Raw genomic sequence first — 25,296 nt, 5'->3', positions numbered from 1 at the left:
CATGAGATCTTAATTTTACATTCTCAAAGCATGTGTGTTTGATATAATATATAAACGTACAAATATAAAGTATTTACAGCATATATTAATACTAACTGTATAATTCAATATGTTTGTTTATGTTCAGTTATGTGATCATATTGAAAAAAAATACGCATTTATGTATGTTTTGAAATGCTACACAAATTATAAGATTGAACACTAGTTCTAGCTAAGATTAGTTCAATATACAAGCAATAATAAATTAACAACACTTGGAAATAAAATAATTGAACTGGTGACATTAATAAATATGACATCTTTACAACCTGTGATTATTTTCATAACATAAAACATTCTTCCTGAAGACAAACCATTGTTGCCAAAGACATGCAATTGTTCCAAAAGATAATAAACAGATCCAAAAGACATAACTGGTCCTAGACAGATACTAAACCACTTAAACAAAAGACACATACCCTAACTAAGCCTGTTGTTAGAATGAACGTACGTTTAGGATAGAATGAGCGTAGGTTTAGGTTAGAATGATCGACCTGATCCGAAGGCTTATTGATAGAACGTAGGTTTAGGATCGAATGAGCGCCACACAATAAGTGATCTTTAAGGATACCCAATATACTTATTAAAGTCAAAGGTAAATGTTACAATTGTAAGCGAACCTAAAAAGGTCAAAAGATTTATTGGACAAGAGCAAAAGTCACAACGTTTTCTCGTTTTTCTATGAATTTTATTTCAATTTGATTAAAATACAAATACAAATAGTCTTTTTAATCATTTTCAGGCTTAAAATATCATAAATATACTTTTAACGAACAAATTACACAAGTGATCTTAAAGGACTCCATTACTGTAGGTTTTTGGCACTATAGTAAAATTATGCATAACATATAGATAGAGTTTGATTCGGCAGTGTCACGCATCCCTCTAATGTGCTTCAACTTCTAAGCACCGTTATAATCCAGTTTGAGCCGCTATTGGAATACAGTTGGATGTATCTATGCAGTTGGATTCACAAGTTTGCACAGATAAGCCATATAATTCATTACAACCAGTAATCAATACGTGGTGTGCTGTTGTAATCAAGTTGTATGCACAAACCGCATTACAATGGTGCATCAAAGTATGTTAGCAGGGGTGTATCAAACCCCAGGATGATGATTTAGTAATGCAATGATAATATAAAACTCAATCCCAAAACCCCATACTAACGGCATACTTACAAATATATACAGCCTAAAATATCTTTCTTAAACCATCAATTGCACAAAACTCTATGAAGCTAATGAAAATTAGAAGCATCAGATCAGCGGTCGTTGAGCTTTATCCCATATTCAGCTTTCAAACGGTTCACATTTCCATCTGCTTGCGCACCATCAATCAGCTCATACTTCCTGTAGTTTGTCTGCAGGGTCTCGCTTTGCTGTTTATGCAGCTTCTCTTCTTCTTTAACTTGTAGCTGCACAAAACTTCATTTACTTGACATTTATACAATACAATATTTCACACTTTAAACCAAAATACCAATTACTACTTAGGGTAACATGTCATTTTCGTCCCTAAGGTTTTACCAGTTTTGCGACTTTCGTTCAAAGGTTTGTTTTGCATCTAGATCCAAAAGGTTTGAAATCTTGCCATTTTCATCCTGTTCGTTAACTCCATCCATTTTTCTCCGTTAAGTCATGAGTCTTTCCGTCTTTTCCGCTAACTTAAAGGGCAATTTGATCTTTTTCAAGGGTATTCAGTCTTTTTACATAAAGTGAAAAAGACCAAATTGTCCTTTAAGTTAGCAAAAAAAGACAGAAATATCCCTGACTTAACGGAGAAAAAAAGGATGGAGTTAACGAGCCGGATGAAAATGGCAAGATCTAAACCTTTTGGATACAGATGCGAAAAAACAAACATTTGGACGAAAAAGTCGCGAAACTGGCCAAACCTCAGGGACGAAAATGGCATGTTACTCTAGTCTTTACCTCCATTATATATTGAGCCTCAGCAGCATGTTTCTTCGTCAGATCCTTGATCTTCTTAGCCAGCTCAAAGTTTTGGTGACTTGGATCCATCCAACGGCACACAATCGTTCTTTGATGCTTCTTGGGCCGGTCCTCGAACATTTCAACTTGGGCTTTTCGGGCTCTCACGGGCCTGGGCATTCCAGATATCATAAGAGGAGAATCACCCATCTCACAGATGATTTCTTCAGCCTGTTTGGCTGATTCCATCTCCACCAGAGCAGCACAGACACCGCAAGACGCGAAATACGTGGGAATGAACTGAACGTCTTTCACATTCCCAAACTGATTGATAGCATTTTCTAAAACGGCTTTTGTAACCTGAGGGGATAAGTTGTCGATGTAGATCGTCTTCTTAACCTTCTCTTCAAACGCCAGGTATTCAGTAGATGGCTCCATTAGGTAGTTATAGTGCCAGATATTATCTAATAATGTAAAAGATATTACAGTATTAGAAACCAAATTTGCACATGGATGTAAAAGTAACCAAATTCGGTGAGTACAAAAACAGTTTTCCAGATAGATAACAATATTCACAGAATCACGACCACATATTGTTTAAAAAAAAACACCACAAGAACATGAAAGTAAGTTAACTTCAGGATAATATATGATTCTCACAAAAGTATGTTGATGACAGGACATTGAGAAGATACATAGTAAATGACAGCTAAATATTTATTTTCATAATATAAATAAGCAACATTTTGTTGCATTATGTTGTTGTATCATGTGCATGGGGAGTCTTTAAAAAAAATTTTGATTTTTCATTTTTCATTCAAAGGTTTTTATCTTTTCATTTTAACCTCTTTAATTGTTTTATTTTTAACCCAAAAACTTTCATGTTTTGCAATTTAACCACAATACTTTTTTATTTTCATCTTTGGTTTCCTATACCTTTTATCTTTCGCAAGTTTTTCGTTTTATGTTTCTTTCAAAATTTTGCGAGTCAACACACTGCAACGTGTGTGTGGTTCAATGTTTTTTTTCTGTTTTCCATTTAAAAGGCCCGTTGCAGCGCGTCTATTATTCTCCGTTTCGTTTTCAATGCGTGGGTCCTAAATCGACTTAATTTTTTCTTTCTACTTTTTACGTTCCAGTCTAATTTTTTCGCATTAACACACCGCAGCGGGTGTGCGTGATTCAACGATTTACTTATGTTTTTCGTTCAATGTTATTTTTTCTTTTTTTTATTTAGTTTATCTTACGAGCTCTTCTGTTGTTGGTGGTGTGGTATTGGGGCTACTTGGCACGATTTTACAAACGTGTTTAACCTATTAAAATTTTTACTAAACATAATTTGTTTCAAGTTTACTCCTATATCGCCTATACTAAAAAAATTATTTTACGTGCATATTTTTATGCACGTGTCGGTATGAATTCGATTTGCTCTGTTCGACGTAAACTTTTTTTTTTTTTTCTGGAAATGAGCCAGATCAAATATAATACGTTTTTGTTTAAAAAAACATTTTTTGCGTGCATACTTTTATGTACATAATGACTAATCCATTCGATGTTTATGATGTATCGGCGCCGCGGCGCGCGCGTACGTTCGTGCTAGTTTAATTTAAAAAACAGCAGACAATTGGAGAACAAGAAAAGCAGCAGCAAAAAACATCCATTGAGCAACAATTTACAGATACTACACCACTTGAACAAACCACTGACAAATTTTGATTAACATAAAAACAATAACAGTACAGTACCTTACTGACTTCCATAATAACAAGATTTCAAATTCACAATTTGCAACTAACAATAGCACAATGAAATTAACAAAATCGTATGCATAAAACAGTATTTCTTACTTTCAAAATCGTAAATTCACAATAAACGATCAGCACATCCACAGTAACAAAGTAGTACAGTAAAAACCGAAAAAGAACAACAATCACAAGTTCACAACTTCACAATCACACAATCATATCATTATTCTATATTCTATAACAGCAGCTACCACCTAGAAGATTTAAACAATTCCATTCTAATCAATGTAAAATTTACAAAATATAGGGTTCAGTTACCAGATATCAAAATCGGTCAAAAAACTGAGAGAGGTGGAGAAGCGACGAGTCTGTAAGGTAGGGTGCCTTCTTATTTTTCATAAAAATAAATAACCATTTTTTATGAAGTAAAAAAATCAGATCAAACTCGTTGCAAATTTGGTCAACTGGAATTTGGATAAGTATGCATCAACTATATATCTGTAACAGTTAAAAAGGTAACTAAACTGAAAAACTAATTTTTGTGTAATCTTCTTTTTCCAGTTTAGGCTCAGGTTCAAGAAAATATAAACCTATGAAAACTACATTAACTGATTAACCTACCTTAAATACCTCTAAAAGCACACACAAAACATTTGATTACGCTATTCTAACACTTTTAATGATTAAAAGCCACATCAAAAGTTCCTATTTTAGTATTTGTTTTCCCTTATCCTGAAAAATAAACAGAAAGAACAAAAATCCTACAATTAGAATCTCAAAACTCACAATAAGATCATCTATCAAAAGTAATATGTCCATCGCTAACCATCAATTAGGTAAACATCGACCGACCGGATCGACTCAAAAATCATATCAAACAAAACAATAAAGATAACTTGCCTAATCAGTACTGTGCGATCATCACATGAACACTCCACGTGATTTATAAACAAAATTGGCCTGTGCAAAATGAATTTCGCTTCATAACTTAGAGCCGTACGGATCTATTTGTAATCGTTTGTTGAACATCGAAATAAATGATCATAAAGCATGCGGTTGGAGATTTTGAAAACGATATCACTGTTTAATGTGAGATTTTGAGTTCATTCTCAGTTGACAATTGCAGCAATAATTCGTCGATTATATAGAAAACATGTAATCGAATGAATATAGATTATGAAGAACGGTAAGAAAGATACCTAAATCATATGATTGTTGAAGAAAATCGGAGCGAAAACAGAGAGAAACCCAAACCCTGGTAGCTTATAAAAACACATACTGTTTTTGTACCCGATTGTCACTAAATTCGTTCCGAATCATATAAAGCGCGTTTCCAATTGACTAATTCTGCGTTTCGGAATGCCCCGATACGCGTACCGGAAATGAACAGGTTGATTCAAACTAGTAATTAGACTTTTGGAATGCGAATTAAAATCTGACTATTCAATTACGTCGTTACATGCTCTTCTTTCCCGTTGTTTTTTAATGGTGCCAATTCACACCTGGGTATGTATAGATATTTATTATAAAATGTGTTATTTTAAATTGGATTTTTTTTAAATTATTAACTGTTTTGTATACGATACATAGTACCAAACTATATGGTACACCGCACCGCGTACCGAATTGGCGTTCCGAATGAACCTACCCCGCTTCGTACCGAATTTTAGAAATGCACGGACCGCGTACCCGTTTTCGTTCCAGGTACCGGAGCGAACCGCAATCCATGTGACTATGATTAGAAGTACTTTGGTAAGATGTCTATGACTTCATAATTATGCCTATCATTATCACTTCTTACACCATGGATTAATGTTTTTTTAATTCTATTATTTTTGCTCTGATGAATATTTTTTTTCAAAACTTTAGCATAACCTTAAAAAAATCTCCAAATTTATGATCTTAAAAGAAAGGTGATATTATTTAAATGTTGAAGCTGGTTGTTTGTTATAACGTTTTGTTGTATGCCAATGCCATATATATAGCATTTGTATGAGTTAAACATGTATAGAAAATAAAACACAAATAGTCTCTTTTAATTAACATCCCGCGCAACACACGGATATAGAAAATGGATTTTTTTTTAAAACGATGCTGAGGCGCAGCGCATACGTGGGCCCAGGTTTTCGGAGCTGCATTCGTGTCCGCAGGACGTGCGGGCACGCACGAGTTCAACCAAATTCCAGCTCAGAAACTCATTTTTGCACCCCCCCCCCCTTGCGCGCGGGTAGGACTTGTGGTAAAACATGTCATAAAGCTACAATGGAGTAGTAAAGGCTTTACCTTATAAACAACCACTCTCTTTGTTCAATGTGGGACAAAGTATTTACCACCTTTTGAGACTTTTATTCACACACCCAAAACTTACAACATATAAGTCCTAAACTTTTGCTACTAACTATTAGCTCCATGATCTTAAATGGAATATATAATAGTTTTTTTTAGTTTTATATGTGGAATCTTATTTATTTTCAAAGCATAACATATTTTTTATATATTTTTTTCTCTATATGCGCTTTTCTTAAAAAAAGCCCACGCTTTTTTTGCGCCTTGCGCCTAGGCTCCGGGCGAGGCCGATGCGCCTCGCCTGCGGCGTCAACTCGATTTAGAACAAAGAGCATCTAGTTCTAACGGAAACCAAATTTGCACGTAAATGTAAAAGCAAACAAAGTCGGTGAGTACAAAAACAGTTTTCCAGATGGATCACATATTATTAAAAAAACTACAGTGATCATGTAATCAGGTCCTAAAAACATACCGAGTTGCTTATCACTTAAGATGTGACTATGTGAGGCATTAAAGGCACCGCGAAAACCCTAACTACAGTGTATTTAATTTATACACCATTTATTCATTTCTTGATCACTAAGGTTGAATACTAGAATGAACCCTAATTTAACATGAATCTATAAATCTCAACTCTAAAATTAAAGTTTATTGCCAAAATTCTGTTCTCACATGATTGTAAAACAAAACAATGTGCAAAAATCAAACTCTAACCAGTCACCACCATTGATAATAACACATGTAGGAACATCTAAACCCTAATGTTAGAACAAAGAGCCTCTAATGCATTCTTTCCATTATATTCTCCTACCAGTTCATTTAAAATAACGCATGAGAACCGAACAGACTACAAATGCAAGTTGAAAAATACCTAAATAAAACCGAAACCCTAACCCTAGAAAACCGCAAACAATCGGAACAAATTAAACGATTCGATAGATGAAAATTGTACCTGTGGAAGTTCGATCGGAGATGGTGTGACGTAAGCAGCGGCGATACCGGCGATGATTTTCCGGCGAGATGGTTGAGAACCGTCGTGAAAGGTTTCAAGCGGCTCAGTGACCTATTGTGACGAACAAATTTTGAAGAACTTTGAGAAATTATTAAACTGAATGAATGTAAAATTTTAGGGTTTTATATATATTTAATTTGATTGATGTATTTGGGGGGAATATGAAGTTGTAGAAATTTCCTGTAGCTCGTCTCATCAGCCCATTGGGCCAAAGATGATGGATCATTTTATGCTTCTCTATAACATTCTGAGTAGTGGATTAGTTTCAAACCCTTTTGGACACTCATAATGAGGCTTGAACTTAAAATAAGTGTAATGTGTCATGCATTGATTACCAAATTATTTATTTTTATTTATTTGAAAATTAAAACAAATAATATTTCATTAAATAAATAAAAATTACATTACCACTAATTAAAGACGAAAATGCAAAATCTAGATCGGGTCAATATCTTGATAATTGAAGGTTGGTAGTGGTTGGATGGTGTTCGGGCGATAAAAATTTGGATTCATAGGCCAAGATGGAACACCAAAAGGAAGGCGGAATGGATACATGATATTCTTTTTATAAAGAACTAGAAAAGGATTTATAAGGTTAAGAGAAAGGTGTATAAAAATGAGATAGAGTTGGGCTTTTTATAGGTAAAAAAATTGATTTTAAAAAACTGATTTTTTTATTTGACCGTTGCGTAACGGTGATATTATGAAAACAATCAAAACACCGGCATTTTCATGGAAATGCCCAACCAAAACTTTCCAAAAAAAATGCCCTAGGGGCGGTGTTACCATGTGAACGGGGCTTTTTTTACCCATCCACGCCCAAACAACAGACCACTACAGGTGGTCTAATTGGTGTTGTAAAAATTTGATATACATTTGGTAACAAAAACATAATTTAAGAAATTACGCAGCTAAGATGTATATAATAAGAATATACATTTTGTAATAATAGTACGATTTAATAAGCGATGCTAGTTAGTCTTTATATCGAGTCATGGTTATCTTCGACACCTGATATATGCATCTCACAAACGTTAGCGGTTATTTTATGCTAAGTGAATATATGAATTTGAAAACCGGAGATCATTTAAGATATTTATAAAACTTGTTTTCAATAGATTTGGCGAAAACTTATGTTTATTGTAAACCTAGGATGAGTCGTCCATATCCTTATAATGGCTCCTTTGAGTGTAAAGTTTTCGTTAGGTTACACTGATAACACAAAGCTAAGTGTCTATGTAGGACCGTCATTTGCCTTCGCCTATAGGGGTTCTGTAGAAAACCTATACAATGCCATATTGAATATAGCCCCCAATTTTTCATCTAGTTTCAAATTTAAGCATTCTAAAAATGAAACAATATAATTATGTTAATTAACTTACCTTGCCCGGTAGTAACATATAACAAATAAAATAAATACACCAAACAACAAATTGAGAAGTGAAATTTTAATAAAGAATTTAGCAAGTAGATTAGTACACTAAATATGTGTTTTCTTCCATTCTATTTGAGGAACCTTCGTGGGAACTAAAGTTTTTGCCATTATGGAACACTTATCTTTTTTTTTATTTTTATATTCTGCCATTATGAAGTAAAAAGTAGATGAAATGGAATTAGTTGTTGAAGTTGCTTCATTCGAGATTAGAACCGTTAAACTTTGATCAATAAGAGGAGGCCAATTGAGGGCTTCCGGTATAGCAAAACTTTGATGAACGTGTCGTAATTTGAGCCAACAAGGCACATGGATACTGACGGAGCTTGACCTAAAGTTCTATGGGGCCAAAAGTCTTGAGACCCAATTTTTTTCCTATCACAATGTTTTGCGTTATATATTCGGTCGGGATAAACAATAATAACTCCAAACATCTAATTAACCTTCATTCATTCAAACTTCAAAGGACCGTTCTTACACATAAAAAAACTAAACATTGTTTAACAAACAAAGACCAAAATTATATATGATGGTGCAAGAGAAATGGTTACTACCTAAAAGAAGAATTAAAACTCACCCCCGACGAAGTTTAAGATGACATATGTGGGCTGCTCACTGATCCCTCAAGTATCATTTGTATAAAAACTAGTTTCAAACTTTATTAAAATTCCACTTCAAGTTTAAAAACAAGTATAAAACATTACTAAGAGCATTCACATCCAGCTCCCTAAAAATATACATACATTCCACTAAAAAACAACTCCTATATCAATATCTTTCCACTAAAAACAAATACTTTTTCTCTCTCCTTTTCAATTAAATAATATTTTTATACCTTTATCATTACATTTTTCTCTCTCCTTCACTCACAACCACTTTTAATATATATTAAAAAATTATAGTGGGTGAACAGTGTCCCCCCAAATATACAGATGAACAGTAACATTTTCTCTCTCCTCCACTCACAACCATTTTTTATACTCTTTATATTTTAAAAACCACACACACAGATTTTGATTCCCAGGATGTGAATGCTCTAATAGCCTCATTCTTCACGTCTTTTTTTTTAAACTCAATACGACAATACCTATAAAAACTTTTGACAAAAAATTGGTGGGGGCCAGGAACTTTTAGGCAAAATAATTTGTGGGGCCGACCTCTGTATTTATAAAAAAAAATCGGACGAAAATCGGAAATTAACACTACTAACCGACACATCGGCGGGGACCACGGCACCCCCTGGGCCCCTGTAAGCTGCGCCCTTGCGCATGGAGGCGTTCCTATAGGCTGAATTACGGTGCTGAGGTCGAAGACTGATAAACTATTTGTTAACTGGAGGCACGTTCTGCACTGATGACACAAGAGTCATGCAGACTGCTTCAATATTACAAGTATAGGTATGTTTCATATTTCTCTTTCAAACGACATATAAACAAACATATTCCAGTTTTCAACCATTGAAGTCGAAGCATATCTAAATTCTGAAACAGTACCCACACAAAAAGAAAACCACAAGCAGTAAACCAGACCATTTTCTCGAGGACATGATCCGTGTCTCATATCCGGCTCAACCTTCTATAATAAAGACCCCCCGCCAACACCTAGTAAAGATAGTAACTATATAATAGATACATACACCCTATCTTCCCATTTTGAGACCATGGTGTTTTGTTTATTGTATGAACAAAACATGATGTACGCAAGATCAAGGAGAAAAGTCAGCATTATCTGAATTGAAAGTGAAGATATCGATCGGGGTGGTAGTGATATCCTCTTGGATTCTACCGCCCCCGTTAGGCCATCCTTGATTGTTGTCGAGGTAAACAACCACCACAGTAATATCATCGTGAAAATGGCGCCTCACCCCCTTTTCAATTCTCATTATATCATCGTATCTCATTTCTCTTTTCTTTGCTGCCACCTCTATTGCAGCTCTTATTAATCTCTTTGCTATTCCCTGAAATAAATCAAAGTGGTTGTGAAGGGTTAACATAACTCGATGGATGAGTCGAGATTTGGATTATTTTGATCTTTAAGAGGACCAATGGATAAAAGGTTTCAGGTCTACCCAACCCAGTTCATTTCAAGTGGGTCAAGATTCGTTCAACATGAATACATTATTTCCCAAAAGAGTAAAATGCCATTTTTGTCCCTGAGGTTTGGCCAGTTTTGCAACTTTCATCCAAAGGTTTGTTTTTCCGCATTTGGATCCGAAAGGTTTAAAATCTTGCCATTTTCATCCGGCTCGTTAACTCCATCCATATTTCTCCGTTAAGTCAGGGGTATTGTCGTCTTTTTTGTTTAATTAAAAGGGTAATTCAGACTTTTTCAGGGGTAATCGATCTTTTTACATAAAGCGATAAAGACCAAATTGCCCTTTAAGTTAACAAAAAAGACGAAAATAACCCTGACCTAACAGAGAAAAATGGATATGAGTTAACGAGCCGGATGAAAAAGGCAAGATTTCAAACCTTTTGGATCCATATGTAGAAAAACAAACCTTTGGATGAAACTCGCAAAACTGGCCAAACCTTGGGCACGAAAAAGGCATTTTACTATTCCCAAAAAAAATGGACAAACTTGTTTTGGGTCAACCCAGCCTGGTCCATTTCAAGTTTCAACCCACACAAAAAGTTAGTCATTTTAACACGAATCCGTTTTGACCCGTTACTCGACCAGCCCATGTACCCTCTACTTGATATTCTCCAAATCCTTACAGAAGAGAGAAAAAACTTACATTTCTTGGATTTTTATGAACAATTTCAACAACGGCATCGTCACTGAGTTGTTCCCACAGACCATCTGAAGCAAAAACTATGAACAGGTCTTGCGGCCTCAACTTGTGAATCAATATCGATGGTTCTGCTGACATCACAGCTCTTTTTAAAGGTATAGGAGCTGCGTACTGCTGGAATAGAGGATTCCTGTTAAACTCCGGTTTCTTCAAGTACACATCACCAATCGATCTCGACACCTAATCACATAGTATAAGAAACATTAAATGGTATGACATTTGAATTGAATATTTGAATTATAAGTCAAACTTATATAACAGAAAACCAAGAATAAACGAGATTAGTGCCTGAATAATGCCTTTTAATCTCCAGACCCCACGAGTATACACAACAATATGTGGATCATCGGGATGAAGAGCTTTAACCTCCTTTCTAACCTCCTCTTCCCCAACATTATGGTCAGTCGTTAACCGTTCTGCGACAACGGTTGAAGAATTTGAGATCCTGCTCCCCGCTACTTGCCGACCCAGCACCGCCCGTGAGTCACCGACATTTGCCACATAAAGGGTACCGTTTGAGATCAAACCAACAAGACAGCATGAACCTACGGATACAATCTGGGGTCTATCCAGCCAGGATTCTCTCACTAAATTCACAAAAGCTGTTTCGGTTGCATCGAATGCCTTTTCGATCACCTCTTTGGATAATCCTCCGTGTTCAGCAGAAAATCCTGAGATGTCAATATGGATGGTCAATATATCGTCATCTTGTAATCACACTCTCTAATCCTACTTCTAAATTTACACATTTCGTCCACCATGGGACGAGAACCCAAGCCTCTAGTTTGGTAAACATGACCATGTATTTCAACTGGTTCGTATTGGGCATTTTGGTCGAAATGGATCCAATTTTTTACTCGTTTCATTGATCAATTCTCCACTAAAACAAATCTAGTGGTTGCAGAGAATTTGAAGAAATTTAGTTTACTGATCTTCAACTGTGAAGGCTCTCCCTATTTTAGGCGATTGGATCAGTCGATCAAAACCAAGTGACCTATCTCAAGTCTGTTAACGGCTTTCAGTTAAAAGATCTTTACAATCAGACTACAAATAAGCCTAAAAAAGCAAAAACACACCAAACATCGATCTATAAACCAAAAATTGAACAGATGATTATTGATGAATTGAGACGCTTCGGGAGCACCGTGAACATCAAATATTTATAAACTAAATCATAAATAACCGTTTTCTAGTGACCTATCTCAGGTCTGTTAACAGCTTCCAGTCAAAACATCTTACAATCAAACAACAGATAAGCCTAAAATAGCAAAAACATAACAAACATCGATTTATAAACTAAACCTGAACAAAATTAGGGTTAATAGAGGATAATTACTCTGTAAGCAAGTGAAGAGATGATTAGTGATGAATCAAAACGCTTCGAGACCACCATGCATATCGGTTTATAAACTAAATCAGAAATAGCTGTTTTCTAGTAACTTAACTCAACTACTCAAGTTTGTTAACAGCTTCCAGTCGTAATATCTTACAATCAGACTACAAATAAACCTAAAAAGGCAAAAACACAACAAACATCAATCTGTAAACCAAAATCATTACAAAAGTACAAAATTAGGGCTAACAGAAGCAAATTACTCTATAAGTATCTGAAGATATGATTAGTGATGAATTGAGACGCTTCGGGGCCACCGTGAACGTCAGTCTATAAACTAAATCATTAATGACTGTTTTCAGTCAAAATATCTTACAATCCGACTACCGATAAGCCTAAAAACGCAAAAACAAAACAAACATCGATCTATATACTATAACCAGAACAAATCAGTGATCAATCTATAAACTAAATCATAAATAACTGTTTTCTAGTCACCTATCTAAGTCTACAAACAGCTTTCACTCAAAATATCTTGCAATCAAACTACAAATAAGCCTAAAAACAACAAAAATCGATCTATAAACCAAAATCTGGCGAAATTTAGGGTTAACTGAAGCTAATTACTCTGTAAGTAACCAAACATATGATTAGTGATGAATCTGGAGGCTTCAGGACCACCGTGACCGTCGTAAACACCGACATAAGTCGCAGAAGGTGACGTCAGCACTTGAGCTTGATCTTCGAGCGTTGAATTTGCTTGAACAACGGCAATGGAGTACTCGCCGGAAGCGTGTGGCTTCAAGTCGATGTTCCATAGAAGTCCGTCGTCACCGCCGCTGCCGAAACAGCGCTCCAGCGGCCTGTAACAGGACTCTAGCATCGGAGCTCAACTGCCTGTTTCTCTCTCTAGAAGTAGTGTTTCTCTCTCTAGAACGCGTTTTTAACACAGAGTGAGAGAGGTTGTTGTGGTTGTTTGTTTGGTGGTTGGGTTTTTGATTATTTTGGTTCTTGCAGTGTAAAAGAGTCAAAAGACCGAAAGAACAGACGAGAGTGTGAACTTGGAGAGAACGCTAGTGGAATTTTTTTTTTTTTTTATTTCTAGAATAGGTATACATTTTTTTATATTTAAAACATGTTTACATTTTTTTATATTTAAAAAGTGGTACAAGTTATGTGGCTTTTGGTTTTCTTGGTGTGAATTAGGGGTGTGCATAGTTTGGTTTGGTTTGGTTTGGTTTAGTTCAGTTTTTAGACAAAACCAAAACTGAAATGTCGGTTTTCGGTTTTTCAAAACCATTCAGTTTCGGTTTTTACACCAGTTCGGTTTGATTTTTCGGTTATTTTGGTTTTTGAAACAAAAGTAAGTGCAATTCAAAATTTAACAATCTTTCTTATATGGTTACATTTAACTTATTATAGACATAAACCTAATCTTATAATCTATTTTTATGTTGTTTCAAAGTTTTTATTAGAACTTTTTCTTTTATAATACTTTGAAGATTGTTTAATTTTTATTTTAAATTTCGTTATTTGTTATAGGCAATAAATAAATCATCTCAATTATAAATAAACATGTTAATATTTTTATTATAAGTACTTAATATTGAAGAATAAAGTTAATAATTTTTGATAGCATGGGTTAAACACTTAAACCTAAACATAAAAATATATGGTTTTTTTTTTTCGTTTCGGCTCGGTTTTTTACGGTTATTGAAAATTGTTATCCGAAAATTGAACCGAAATTTTTGGTTATTAAAAATCCGAAAACTGAACTGGTCGGTTTGTGTTTCGATTCAATTTTATCGGTTATTTCGATTACGGTTCGGTTATTTCGGTTTCTACTCACCCCTAGTGTGAATATGAGTTTGATAAGGTAGAAAAAGAACGAGTCTAAATGTTTAAGTCAGGTCTTTAGTTGTATGAAATATACCTAAATGTAGGATTGTAGATCCTTCAAATTCAGACTTTTAAACCAAACATTCTTAAATATTGTTGAATTTTATAGTCTCAAATCTAAATCGTTAAACCAAACACTATAAAGTTCTATCGTTAATTTGGTGTGTTAACCCGAACACTATGAGGTTCTACCATCAATTGAGTTTTCATCAAGTTATGACAAATGAAACCCTAAACAATTTGTGCTACAAACTTAAACGAAAAATATTTTAATCAAATAAATATGATGTTAATGAACCGTTATACATTTTAGAAAAAAAAAAAAAAAAAAAACTATTAGTAAACGAAACAAGTTGTGGAATGAATGATTGAAAGGAAATTTATATACTATTATTTTGTAACAAAAGTATGCATTTATAGTTGTAGATTGCGTTTAAATTGTTGTATCTTAATCAAAATAGTTCTACATTGTGCTTAAATTGTTGTTCATTATCTAATTTATTTATATATTATTATTTTGTAACATTTTTGTAAATTGTGCTTAAGTTGTTGTATCTTAATCAAATAATGGTTTCATTATCTAACCAAATTCAATCTGTTTTGTATGCATGTATGGTTGTAAATTGTGCTTAAGTGGTTGTATCCTAATCAAATAATGGTTTCATTATCTTACCAAATTCAATCGGTTTGATCCATTCAAAGTTGTGTTGTTTTATTTGTAAATTTACACTCCATAAATTAGCAACAATTTTGTGCATAAGGTGTTGTAATTTATGTTTCCGGGGGTTTTCAAAAAAAGTTGATTTTTTAACTTTAACCCAAAAGCTTTTTATGTTTTGTAATTTTAACACATATAAATTGTTTTTTTTTTCATTTTTAACTCAAAAGTTTTATTATTTCAATTTAACCTCACAATATTTTTACCTTCAACTTTGGTCCATCTACTTTTCATCTATCGCAAATTTTCGTTTTACTTTCATTCTAAATTTTGCGAGTTAAGACGGCGCGACGTGCGTGTGTCGTTTAACGTTTTTTTTTGTTTCGTTCAAAATTATGCGAGTTAACACGACACAACATGCATGTGTGGTTCCATGTTTTACATTTATTTTTTTCGTTTGACAAGTTTGTCGCAACGCGCGGGTCCTGGATCGACTCAGTGTTGGTAGTCGCTGACGGTGGTGACATTAGTGCTATTTGGCATAGTTCTACGCCCCCGCCGCAACGCGGTGGGAGTTTAAATCTAGTTATGAATCAATTCTTACAAAAGGTTATCTTTTTCTCATTTTAAATAAAGGCCATATAAAAACACTACTACATAAAAAAATTATCCCTTACATAATCATCTTATATAACACAACATTTGCAAATGAGTAAACTCCCGTTTTGCTCCATGTGGTTTGATCATTTTAACGGTTTTGCCCCAAACATTTCAGAATAGCTATTTTACTTCCTGATCTATGAAGGCCTTCATGATTTTGTTCCCCGCCCCTAAACGTCATCCACTTTAACAGTTAAAGTCTGTCACGTGCAAAACACCAGAGGGGCAATTATGTCTTTTCCCAACCCTCCCTTTACAATTCCAGCTTAAAACCCTAATTGTTAAAATGGATGACGTTTAGGGGCGGAGAGCAAAATCATGAAGGCCTTCATAGATCAGGGAGTAAAATGACTATTTTGAAAGGTTTGGGGCAAAACCGTTAAAGTGACCAAACCACAGGGAGTAAAACGGAAGTTTTCTGTTTGCAAATTTTTAAAACAAAATGAATTTCACACTTTAAAACTCGCAGAAATATAACATTTAGTCACTAGTCAGTCACATACTTATCGGTTTTAATATGTATAAAGAAAACAATTTACTAAAAATATAATTTAGAAAAAGAAAAACAAAGTGAGAATATAAGCAAACTTTGAAGTCAAGAAACGAAGCGAGGTGTGGGAGGAAAAAGGTGGAGTGATAAGTGGGGAGATAAAATGCGTGTTTAGCGGGACGAAAACAAGCATCCGTAGAATTCAACGTTAGCAGTTGAGAATAAGTGGGCCCCGGCCGCCTTTGACGTTGACCCAACCGTCCCTTTTGAATCCAACCCAACTAAATATCACACATTTCTTTATTTTTTAATTGTTATTACAAATAACAATTTAAAAAAAAAAACCTTTTTTACGTATAAATATTTGTATTTTTTTTAGAGTTAAATGTCATTTTACTCCCTGTGATTTGGGCTATTTTGGCAGTTTAGTTCAAAATTTCATTTTTCATCTATTGGTACAAAAATGTTTCACTGTTGCCATTTTAGTTCGCAGGGTTAACTTTATTCATTCTTTCTGTTAACGAGAATGGCAATTCGATCATTTTATATGTAATTCTGTTAACTAGAAGGGCAATTTGACCATATAAAATGACTGAGTTTCCCTTCTCATTAACAGAAAAAATGGATGAAGTTAACCCTTACATATAAAATGATCGAATTGCCATTCTCGTTAACAGAAAGAATGGATAAAGTTAACCCAGTGGACTAAAATGGCAATGGTGAAACCTTTTTGAGCCCACACGTGAAAAATAAAACCTTTAAACTAAACTGACCTAAACCACAAAAACTAAAATGACGTTTAACTCTATTTTTTATATGTTAAGAACTAGAAAGATTGCATAATATGAAACTTGTCCCACATTAAGTATGGGAGACGAATACAAGGTTTATATATCAAATGAGTTTCCTTACTCACATGATTAGTGTTTTAAGATAAGTTTTTTGTTTTTTAACACAATACGTAAGTCATCTATTCAATCGATAATCATCTCTTTTTCTTGTATTACAATAATGTATCATGTATGCACACGTTTTTACGGTTCGTGCGGTTCTCTACTAAATATAATAGATTTAAATAGAAGTTAATTTTCTAGAGATATATTTTTATTTCCTCGTGGGTAAATTATTATAGTTTAAGATGAATTCACAAATACACTGTAGGTAATAATATTATAAGTAATGTATATATGGATTAACAGATGAATTCGCAAATACACTGTAGGTAATAATATTATAAGTAATGTATATATGGATTAAATTATGTATTCGACGACAAATAAAATGATTTTATAATTGAATGATTATCATTTCATATAAAGGAATCCATCAACGTTCATGAAAATATTCAATTGGGATACTGAGCTGTATAATACTATAGAAAACGACTCAACCTAGCATTTGCATAAAAAATACATTGTTTATTAATATAAATATATAATTATTATTTTTAAAATAACAATAGCTTAGGAGTTAGGAATACGGCAAGTTGACCTTTTCAATGGTGGTTGTCGAAATTGTAGCAAATTGAGGTATAATAATCAATAAAATAGTTTTTGTAGGCGTAAATGGAGAATATATCATATGTACTTCAAATCAAAGATTCATAAATAAGAATTCCATTCTTCCTTTGACCTTAACAACAAAGCAACGGCAGCAAGACCGGCAACAACAAAGTTTAGGATTAATGTCATTTGTATCACTCTTCTTCCTATTCTTTTTTTTAGTAAAATAATTTTTGAGTTCTTGTTTTTTAGTGGTTTTAACTATTTAAGTCCAAAATCAAAATGTTTATCGTCCTGAGTCCCTAGACGTTTTTTTATAACCTTTTAAGTTCATCTTTTTAACAAAATTGGACTCAAAACGTTATAAAATGAACAAAATGTGTAAAACGTAATATATTTATTCTACATGATGCGTATAGCAACTGACAATGGATGAAGATAATGTCACGATGAGTCGATGACTATTCTTGCTTATCGTGTACGTATTTTCATTTACTTCTATATAATAAGTTGTTGAAGAATATGAAAACTACAATACATAATGGTAATAAATGTTGTTAGATGTGAGTTGATACAGACAACACACATATTGCATAACATATTTTTAGGCATAATCACAACTCAATATTAAACTACATTTCTAAGCATGCATTCACAACAAATTATGTTGAACATGTTGTTAACGACTAAACGTTTCACCTTTGGATGAGTTGATCAGGGGCGGATCTACCCTTCAAGAAGGGGTAACCTCCGTTACCCCTTGACGCTCCGATGGTAGTGTAAATTTTGGAAAAATTTAACCTTTTTTTGATTTCGTTACCCATTTTCTTTGAAACGTTGCCCCTATAATAATTTTCTAGATCCGTCACTGGGGTTAATAGTGTCTGACAGTGGCGGATCTAGGATTCCGGCCAAGGGGTAACGTGTTATAAATAAGCCGTAACGAAATCGAAAAAAGATCAAATTTTTCCAAAATTTACACTAATTTTTCCAATTTTTTTCCGACCAAGGGGTAGCGGGGGTTACCCCTACCATAGAGGTAGGTCCGCCCCTGGTGTCTGAAGTTGTTCTAGCATTATTAGTTTAGTGACCACATATGACATTTTTAGCACAACATGGATCGAATGTAATATATGTTTCTACAAGTTTGCCTAAATAAAGAGATGTGGGCAAGAGAAACATAAAGTAAACTATTTTGAAAAGGTATACATAAGCCACTACTAAAGTGATCATTTATGATTTCTTTTTTCCCAACATTTCTTTCTATCAAGATAATACATACCCCAAGCAAGCATAACAGACCACCAATTTGCATATACTGTTCACAAAATAAAAAGGTGGAAAACAACTTCCAGGTGTTATCAACTTATGGAAAGATACAGACTCTTAGAAATATATGATTGTTGAATTGATTTGTTTCCAATTTGTCATCACGGCAACAAAATTGAGAATACGATGTGTAGCTACCAATACACATCGTGCTAGAAATTTTCTTATGATGTAATAGTTAAAAGGCATTCAGAGGCTTGTAAAATTTATTCAATCCGTATAGTACGAAGAAAAAGCATGAGAACTAAAGGAAAAAAAAAAAAAAAAAAAACTCATTCCCTTGCATACAAGCACTAAACAAGAAAAAGGCCCCATCATTTTTTGTCGGAGTGTCATAAGCAAATGCGGCTATAAAGTGGTATATTTGACAACGTTGCACGACGCCATTCACATGAGTTATTTGTAATCCAACCATAAACAATTAAGATTATAAATACGTTCTATATGGTTTTGCTATTACTTTTTTTTTCTAACGACGAATTTTTTGTTTCTTGTAAGACTTGAATTCAAAATTTCAAACAGGTTTTGTCTTTCCATTAGACCACCAACCCAATGGTACTATATTATTAGGGGGTAGGGGTGGTCATCATTTGTACAAATTTCATCACTCACAACATCCAATCATGTTCCGTCATTTATCAACCATTATTCCATCACTCACAGCTTTTTTTAGTGGAAATGGTCATCACTTCTGATGGAATTCCATCACTCACAACCTGTTTTATTTTTTTTTTTAAATTATAAATTAACAATAAAACACTAAAATTATAAATTATAAATTTCATTTAAATTAAAACATACTAGTTCAATTAAACATATTAGAAATATTTTAGACTACAATTAAAAAATATACATAAAGAAACTCTACTCCTCGTCCGAATTAGGAAATTCCAAACCTAAAGAACCTACTAGTTCGATTAAATCATATCTCAACCGAAAGTGAGTTTCTTCATCACTCAACCGTTGTTGGATATTTTCGGGAACGTGAACTTGTGCCGGAGGATCCGGCACCCAATCTTGAGATATCGGACGTCCGTCTTGTTTGATTAACATATTGTGCAATATGATACATGCATATACTATGCTATGTATTGATTTCTTATTCAACGCACGAACCGGTCGGCTTAGAATGCCCCGTCTACCCTTTAAAACACCAAAAACCCTCTCAACATCTTTTCTTGCCGATTCATGCAACTTTTTGAACGCCTTTTCTTTAGCCTCGACGGGAAACGAAGGAGTTTTCACAAAAACAGACGATGATGGGTAGATACCACCCACAAGAAGAAAGCCTCGTCTGTAATACCGTCCATTAACATTTAACATAGAATGGACAGAAGGGTGTGGTACCATCCGTTACGGTTTGGAACAACGGCGACGTGTGCAAAACATTGATGTCGTTGTTTGAACCTGGAAAACCAAAATATGAATGCCATAACCATAAATCATTCGACGCCACCGCTTCAAGTATGATGGTTGGTCTTTTAACGTCACCTCTAACATACGCCCCTCGCAACTCTCTTAGACAATTTCTCCATTCGATATGTGTACAATCGATGCTACTGAGCATCCCAGGAAAATGCCATCTAGCCTCATGTGTGGCGTAAATACGCGAGATGTCGTGTCTCGTCGGTTTACGTAAAAACTCTTTACCATACAATTTAATGACTGCGTTACAAAAAAAATTGCAGACATTCACGCGAAGTTCTGTCCGACATAGCTAGGTATTCATCAAATTGATCGGGAGGGTTACCTGTCGCAAGTTGGCGAATGGCGGACGTGCATTTTTGTATCGGCGTGAAACTTGGTTTGCCCCTCGCGTCGTAACTTTCTTGAAACCATTCTTCAGTTGCTTCGATGTCTCCAACAATCTTTAAAAATAATTGTTTTGGTAAATGAAACCGATCTCTAAACGTTTCAGCATTGTAGACCAGATTCTCCACAAAATAATCGTTCATTAACACTTCGTTGGCATGTAACCGATCACGATCCATCATTTTCTTCTTTGGGCGGTTCGAACTTCCTTCAAGATCGTTATACACCGACACGAAAAATTTAAGCGTTTCATTGTCGGAAGACGATTGGCTATCGCCATCGCTGTCCATCGGAAACGTCGAATCCGTAGGAAAATCCATTTGTGAAATATGCAGAATGTGTGATATTAGTTTGTGTTTTGGTATGGGTGAAATGGTATAAAAATTGTAAAGTATATATAGATTATTTAAAGGTTTTTTTTAATTAAACATAACATTAAAAAAACGGTCAAAACCTTGCAAACGGTCGGATTTTAAAGGTTTATAACGCGTCATTAATATAACGCGTTGAATATATGGGTGGCGGCGGTGTTTGATTTTATTCCACGCGTGAAGAATGGCCATCACGCGTCCGCCCCGGGTGGCCTTACTATTATGTGAAAAATACTGCAGATACATACCCTTCACACTTCTAGGAGGAGGTATGTCGATTTTACCTTCAGGGCGTCTTAAAATTTTGTACAGTTTACAATTCCAATTGCTTTGACTTTGTTGTACATGTTGTTTCAAAACCTATACTCATGGTAAAATTACAATCTTGTACATCAGATTTCCTTTATATAGTATTATAAATATAGATATACGAAAACATTATTTAGAACAAGGCGACATTACATTACATTAATCTGTCACATGCCTGGCAGGTGATATAAATATCTAGAATGTAACAAAAGGCAAATAAAAATCTAAAAGAAACGACCCCACCACTATAAATCCAGTTTCTTTTGTTGGACACGCAAACTACACGCTTATATTACCTCGTAATCTTACAAGGACAAAAGGGCACACACGGCGTCTTTAGCATAAAGAATCGATAAATGATTAGTATATTTCTATGTAAAGTTTATAAGTAAATTAATTAAGTAATTCTACATTCTATATTATAGTAGTCGGTTAGCCCCGTGTATTATACGCGTAGGGCTGTAAATGAACCGAACCTTCAGCGAACAGTTCATGAGTCGTTTGGCGGGAAGTTCGTTTATGTTCGATCAATTATTAAATGGACGAACACAAGCAAAAATATTCCGTTCGTTAAGATAAAAAACAGAGGTTGCTTCGTTCGTTTACGTTCGCAAACGTTCGGTAATGTGTTCATTTATATGTTCACTAGTTTATGTTCATTTATGTTTGTTCACTTAAAGGTTTTTACGTGTTATATATTTATCCAAGTGGTTTTAGTTTTTTTAACATTTTAAAACCCTAAAAAGGTTTATATGTGTTATATATTTATCTTAGTGGTTTTAGTTTTTTAACATTTTAAAACTCTATTATACGTCTCCGTCAACATCCATCATTTGACCATTTCAATTTCAGTTTGTCTTAAAGCTTGAGGAAAACTTCTTAATTTTCGTGTTAGTTGTGTCGTTTATGACAATTATGTCAATTATGTTCGGATAATTATGTTAATTGTTAAGTATTTATTTACTTTTTGTAGATTCTTCGTAATCTTTGTGATTAGAAATGCAAACTTTATTCTAAGATGAATATTTTGATGTGTTGTAAAACACCATCATTTATCCGTGTATTTTATATATAATTTTAATAGTTTTTGAGTCATCTTTAGCCTTTATAGGATTGTATTTTATTATTTATATTATTACAAGCCCCAATACGAAAAGAATTGGAAAGGGCAAAACGATGATTAAAAAAAGAAAGAAAAAAGAGACAACATTTAATAAATAAAAATAAAAGAGATGCAATAAGCTAGAATTTATTTCTAATCAATACATGTATATTTAAATATGAATTCTTGAAGATGGTGAATTGGTGTACGTCAACAAAATTTGCAAGAAATGTATTGAATTTATTTTGTAGGCAATATTTAACGGAGGTGAACTTTTATGCTACAAATTTGGAGGTCACCACACTTAACAAATAATATAGAAAAGATGAGAGATGCAAGTATATATTGAAGAGTAGGTTAAAACCCATGTGATATACGGTTTTGGGTAACATGAAAAATTGAAATAAAAAGTTATAACAAATAAATACATATTCTAATTGCAAATTCTTTATTTATAATTACATATCATATTTACAATCACAATTAAGAAATCTATAGATACAAATTACAAATCTCTAAAAACTTCTTCATAAACAACATTCAATGTCGTATTCGTAAGTTTACCATCTTTATAAACAATTACGAGTTTGAGTCATAATTATCGATAGCGAATAGCGACGAGGTACCTATATGCTATGTAGAGATAGCGACGAAATAACGCCTGCTATTTTGTGTTTAGCGATAAGGTAGTTAAAAGTTAAAGAAATAAAAAATAGCTATTTGTAATTTTTTTATATATAATGTTAATTTTATACTTTTTACGTATAAATTTTGAAGTTTAAGGACTAAATGTAAACTAGTGATGATAGAGGAGGTTAAATGTTAAACTACACAAACTAGTTTTACACTTTTATGCAAATTTTTACAAGTTTTAGGGACTATATATTAACTAGTGAAAAAATAGAGGGGTTAAAGGTTAAAATCCAAAAAATTATTTAACCCTAAAAAGCTAAAACACAGAACACACGCGACCGCTCTTTTCTCTTCTTCTTCCTGACTTTCGGTAGGTTTCCGGCAGAAATTACAGCACCGGAGCCGGAATTCGTGGTCGGAATCCCGCTATAATCACGCTATGGAGTTGCTAACTAACATATTGCGAGATATGGTTGATTCGCTAAGAAGCGCACGAATAGCGAACACTATGTTCGCTATTGATAACTATGGTTTGAGTCCATCTCTGCTTTTAACTCTGGACAAAGCGGCATAAAGCTGACCATGAGAAAAGACTGGTTATCTGAGAAACATACATACTTTAGATAAAGATTGACCTTGACTTTTATTTATCGTCATGACGAAGCATACAACATAAAACTGAACTATGTAGTCCAGAGACCTTATTTAAAAAAAAAACCAATTAAACTTTTTTCGACAGCTGAATCTACTAATAAAAAAAACATGAGTTTGCATGTCATTTAACACTTGTGGATGGAAAAAGACTTTTGTTCCTGATAATTTTATCTAAAGAATGTGAAAAGAATTGGTCTTTATGTAAAGATGTAAGTTTTTTTTTTTTTTTTTTTTTAGCTTTGGTGCTTTCTTTACCAAAATCTAATCAACAAACTTCTAATAAATTCTTTCTTTTGTGTCATTACTTTAGATGATCACTTGATTATTTATTTAGAATTTTAATTGAAAGAAGGGGACTGTTTAATTATTATCGTTACAAGGGTTTATTAAGTGATCAAGTGATTGGTTGCCATTTATTCTACAAATGAGTACAAATTGCTATGAGATGTATGGAGTTTGTCCTCTGCATCCTTAATCACCATATTATAACTATATGATCTCACTTTCATGTCTGATTAGATCATGAAAATATGAAACTAACATGAATCGTCAATTTCTAGGGAAAAACTTATAACACAGTGATGACTGGTTATAGTTAACACTTTAAGAATTGTAGTGATAACAAGATCTCAAATATTTATTGCAGGTTATGTGGTTGCTGAAGCAAGACGCGTAAGAGAGAGACGCCTTTTATGCTGTTGTGGTATTGGTATGGGATGGTGCTTGTAAGTCGTCATCTTTATCAATTCAGATATATTGTTGATTATGATTTGGCACGTAATAAGGATTGATATGTTAATTCGATCTAATCTTGCTAAAATCTTTATGAACGTTCACACTTGGTTTCTTCGTGGCTATTATACCCTGCCACCCTGGTATGTTGGAGCATGTGCGTCCGATATGATTGCCATGAGAAACCTGGATATATTGCATGCCTAATCGCTATAGAGATTTCCACTTCTCATATCTTTGGTTGTTTTTTACCCGTTCAACCCATTCCAAAGGTATTTTATATCTCGCTCTTTACATTATCCAACAACTTGTGAGTATGACTGCATACAAGGCTTTCTTTTATGTTTGTTTTCCACTCCATATTTATGTATTTTAATTAGTTTTTTTGAAGGAAAAAAGCATAGATTGCAAGTATTCCACACTAATGTGATATTGCCGACCATATGGCGTTTGCCACCTCGAATTGCACGAATAGATGTCCCGCCTCTTTTGGTTCATTGCCGCACATGATGGACTAGATTTCAACTCCTCTTTTATTTCTTATTGATATGTCACTCTCTCTTCTAAAGAGAT

At 33.9% G+C, this 25,296-nt stretch overlaps 2 protein-coding genes across 2 annotated transcripts; both read right to left on the bottom strand.

The window, feature by feature from the left end:
* Positions 1–1,016: 1,016 nt before the first annotated feature.
* LOC110908838 lies at positions 1,017–7,118 on the bottom strand. Its single transcript, XM_022153829.2, has 3 exons — positions 6,954–7,118; positions 1,971–2,434; positions 1,017–1,456 (listed from the first exon to the last, which is right to left on the bottom strand). The coding sequence occupies exons 2-3, from the start codon at positions 2,406–2,408 to the stop codon at positions 1,304–1,306; spliced, it is 591 nt and encodes a 196-aa protein (XP_022009521.1). The 5' UTR covers positions 2,409–2,434; positions 6,954–7,118; the 3' UTR covers positions 1,017–1,303.
* A 2,710-nt stretch (positions 7,119–9,828) lies between these two features.
* Positions 9,829–13,595, bottom strand: LOC110908837 (probable protein phosphatase 2C 63). Its single transcript, XM_022153828.2, has 4 exons — positions 13,200–13,595; positions 11,528–11,910; positions 11,183–11,419; positions 9,829–10,402 (listed from the first exon to the last, which is right to left on the bottom strand). The coding sequence occupies exons 1-4, from the start codon at positions 13,453–13,455 to the stop codon at positions 10,151–10,153; spliced, it is 1,128 nt and encodes a 375-aa protein (XP_022009520.1). The 5' UTR covers positions 13,456–13,595; the 3' UTR covers positions 9,829–10,150.
* Between the last annotated feature and the right edge of the window lie 11,701 nt (positions 13,596–25,296).

The sequence above is a fragment of the Helianthus annuus genome, chromosome 7 (genome assembly GCF_002127325.2).
Source record: "Helianthus annuus cultivar XRQ/B chromosome 7, HanXRQr2.0-SUNRISE, whole genome shotgun sequence".
Classification (NCBI taxonomy): Eukaryota; Viridiplantae; Streptophyta; class Magnoliopsida; order Asterales; family Asteraceae; genus Helianthus; species Helianthus annuus.
The sequence above is the reverse complement of the archived record's forward strand: the minus strand, read 5'-3'. Positions and strand labels throughout refer to the sequence as shown.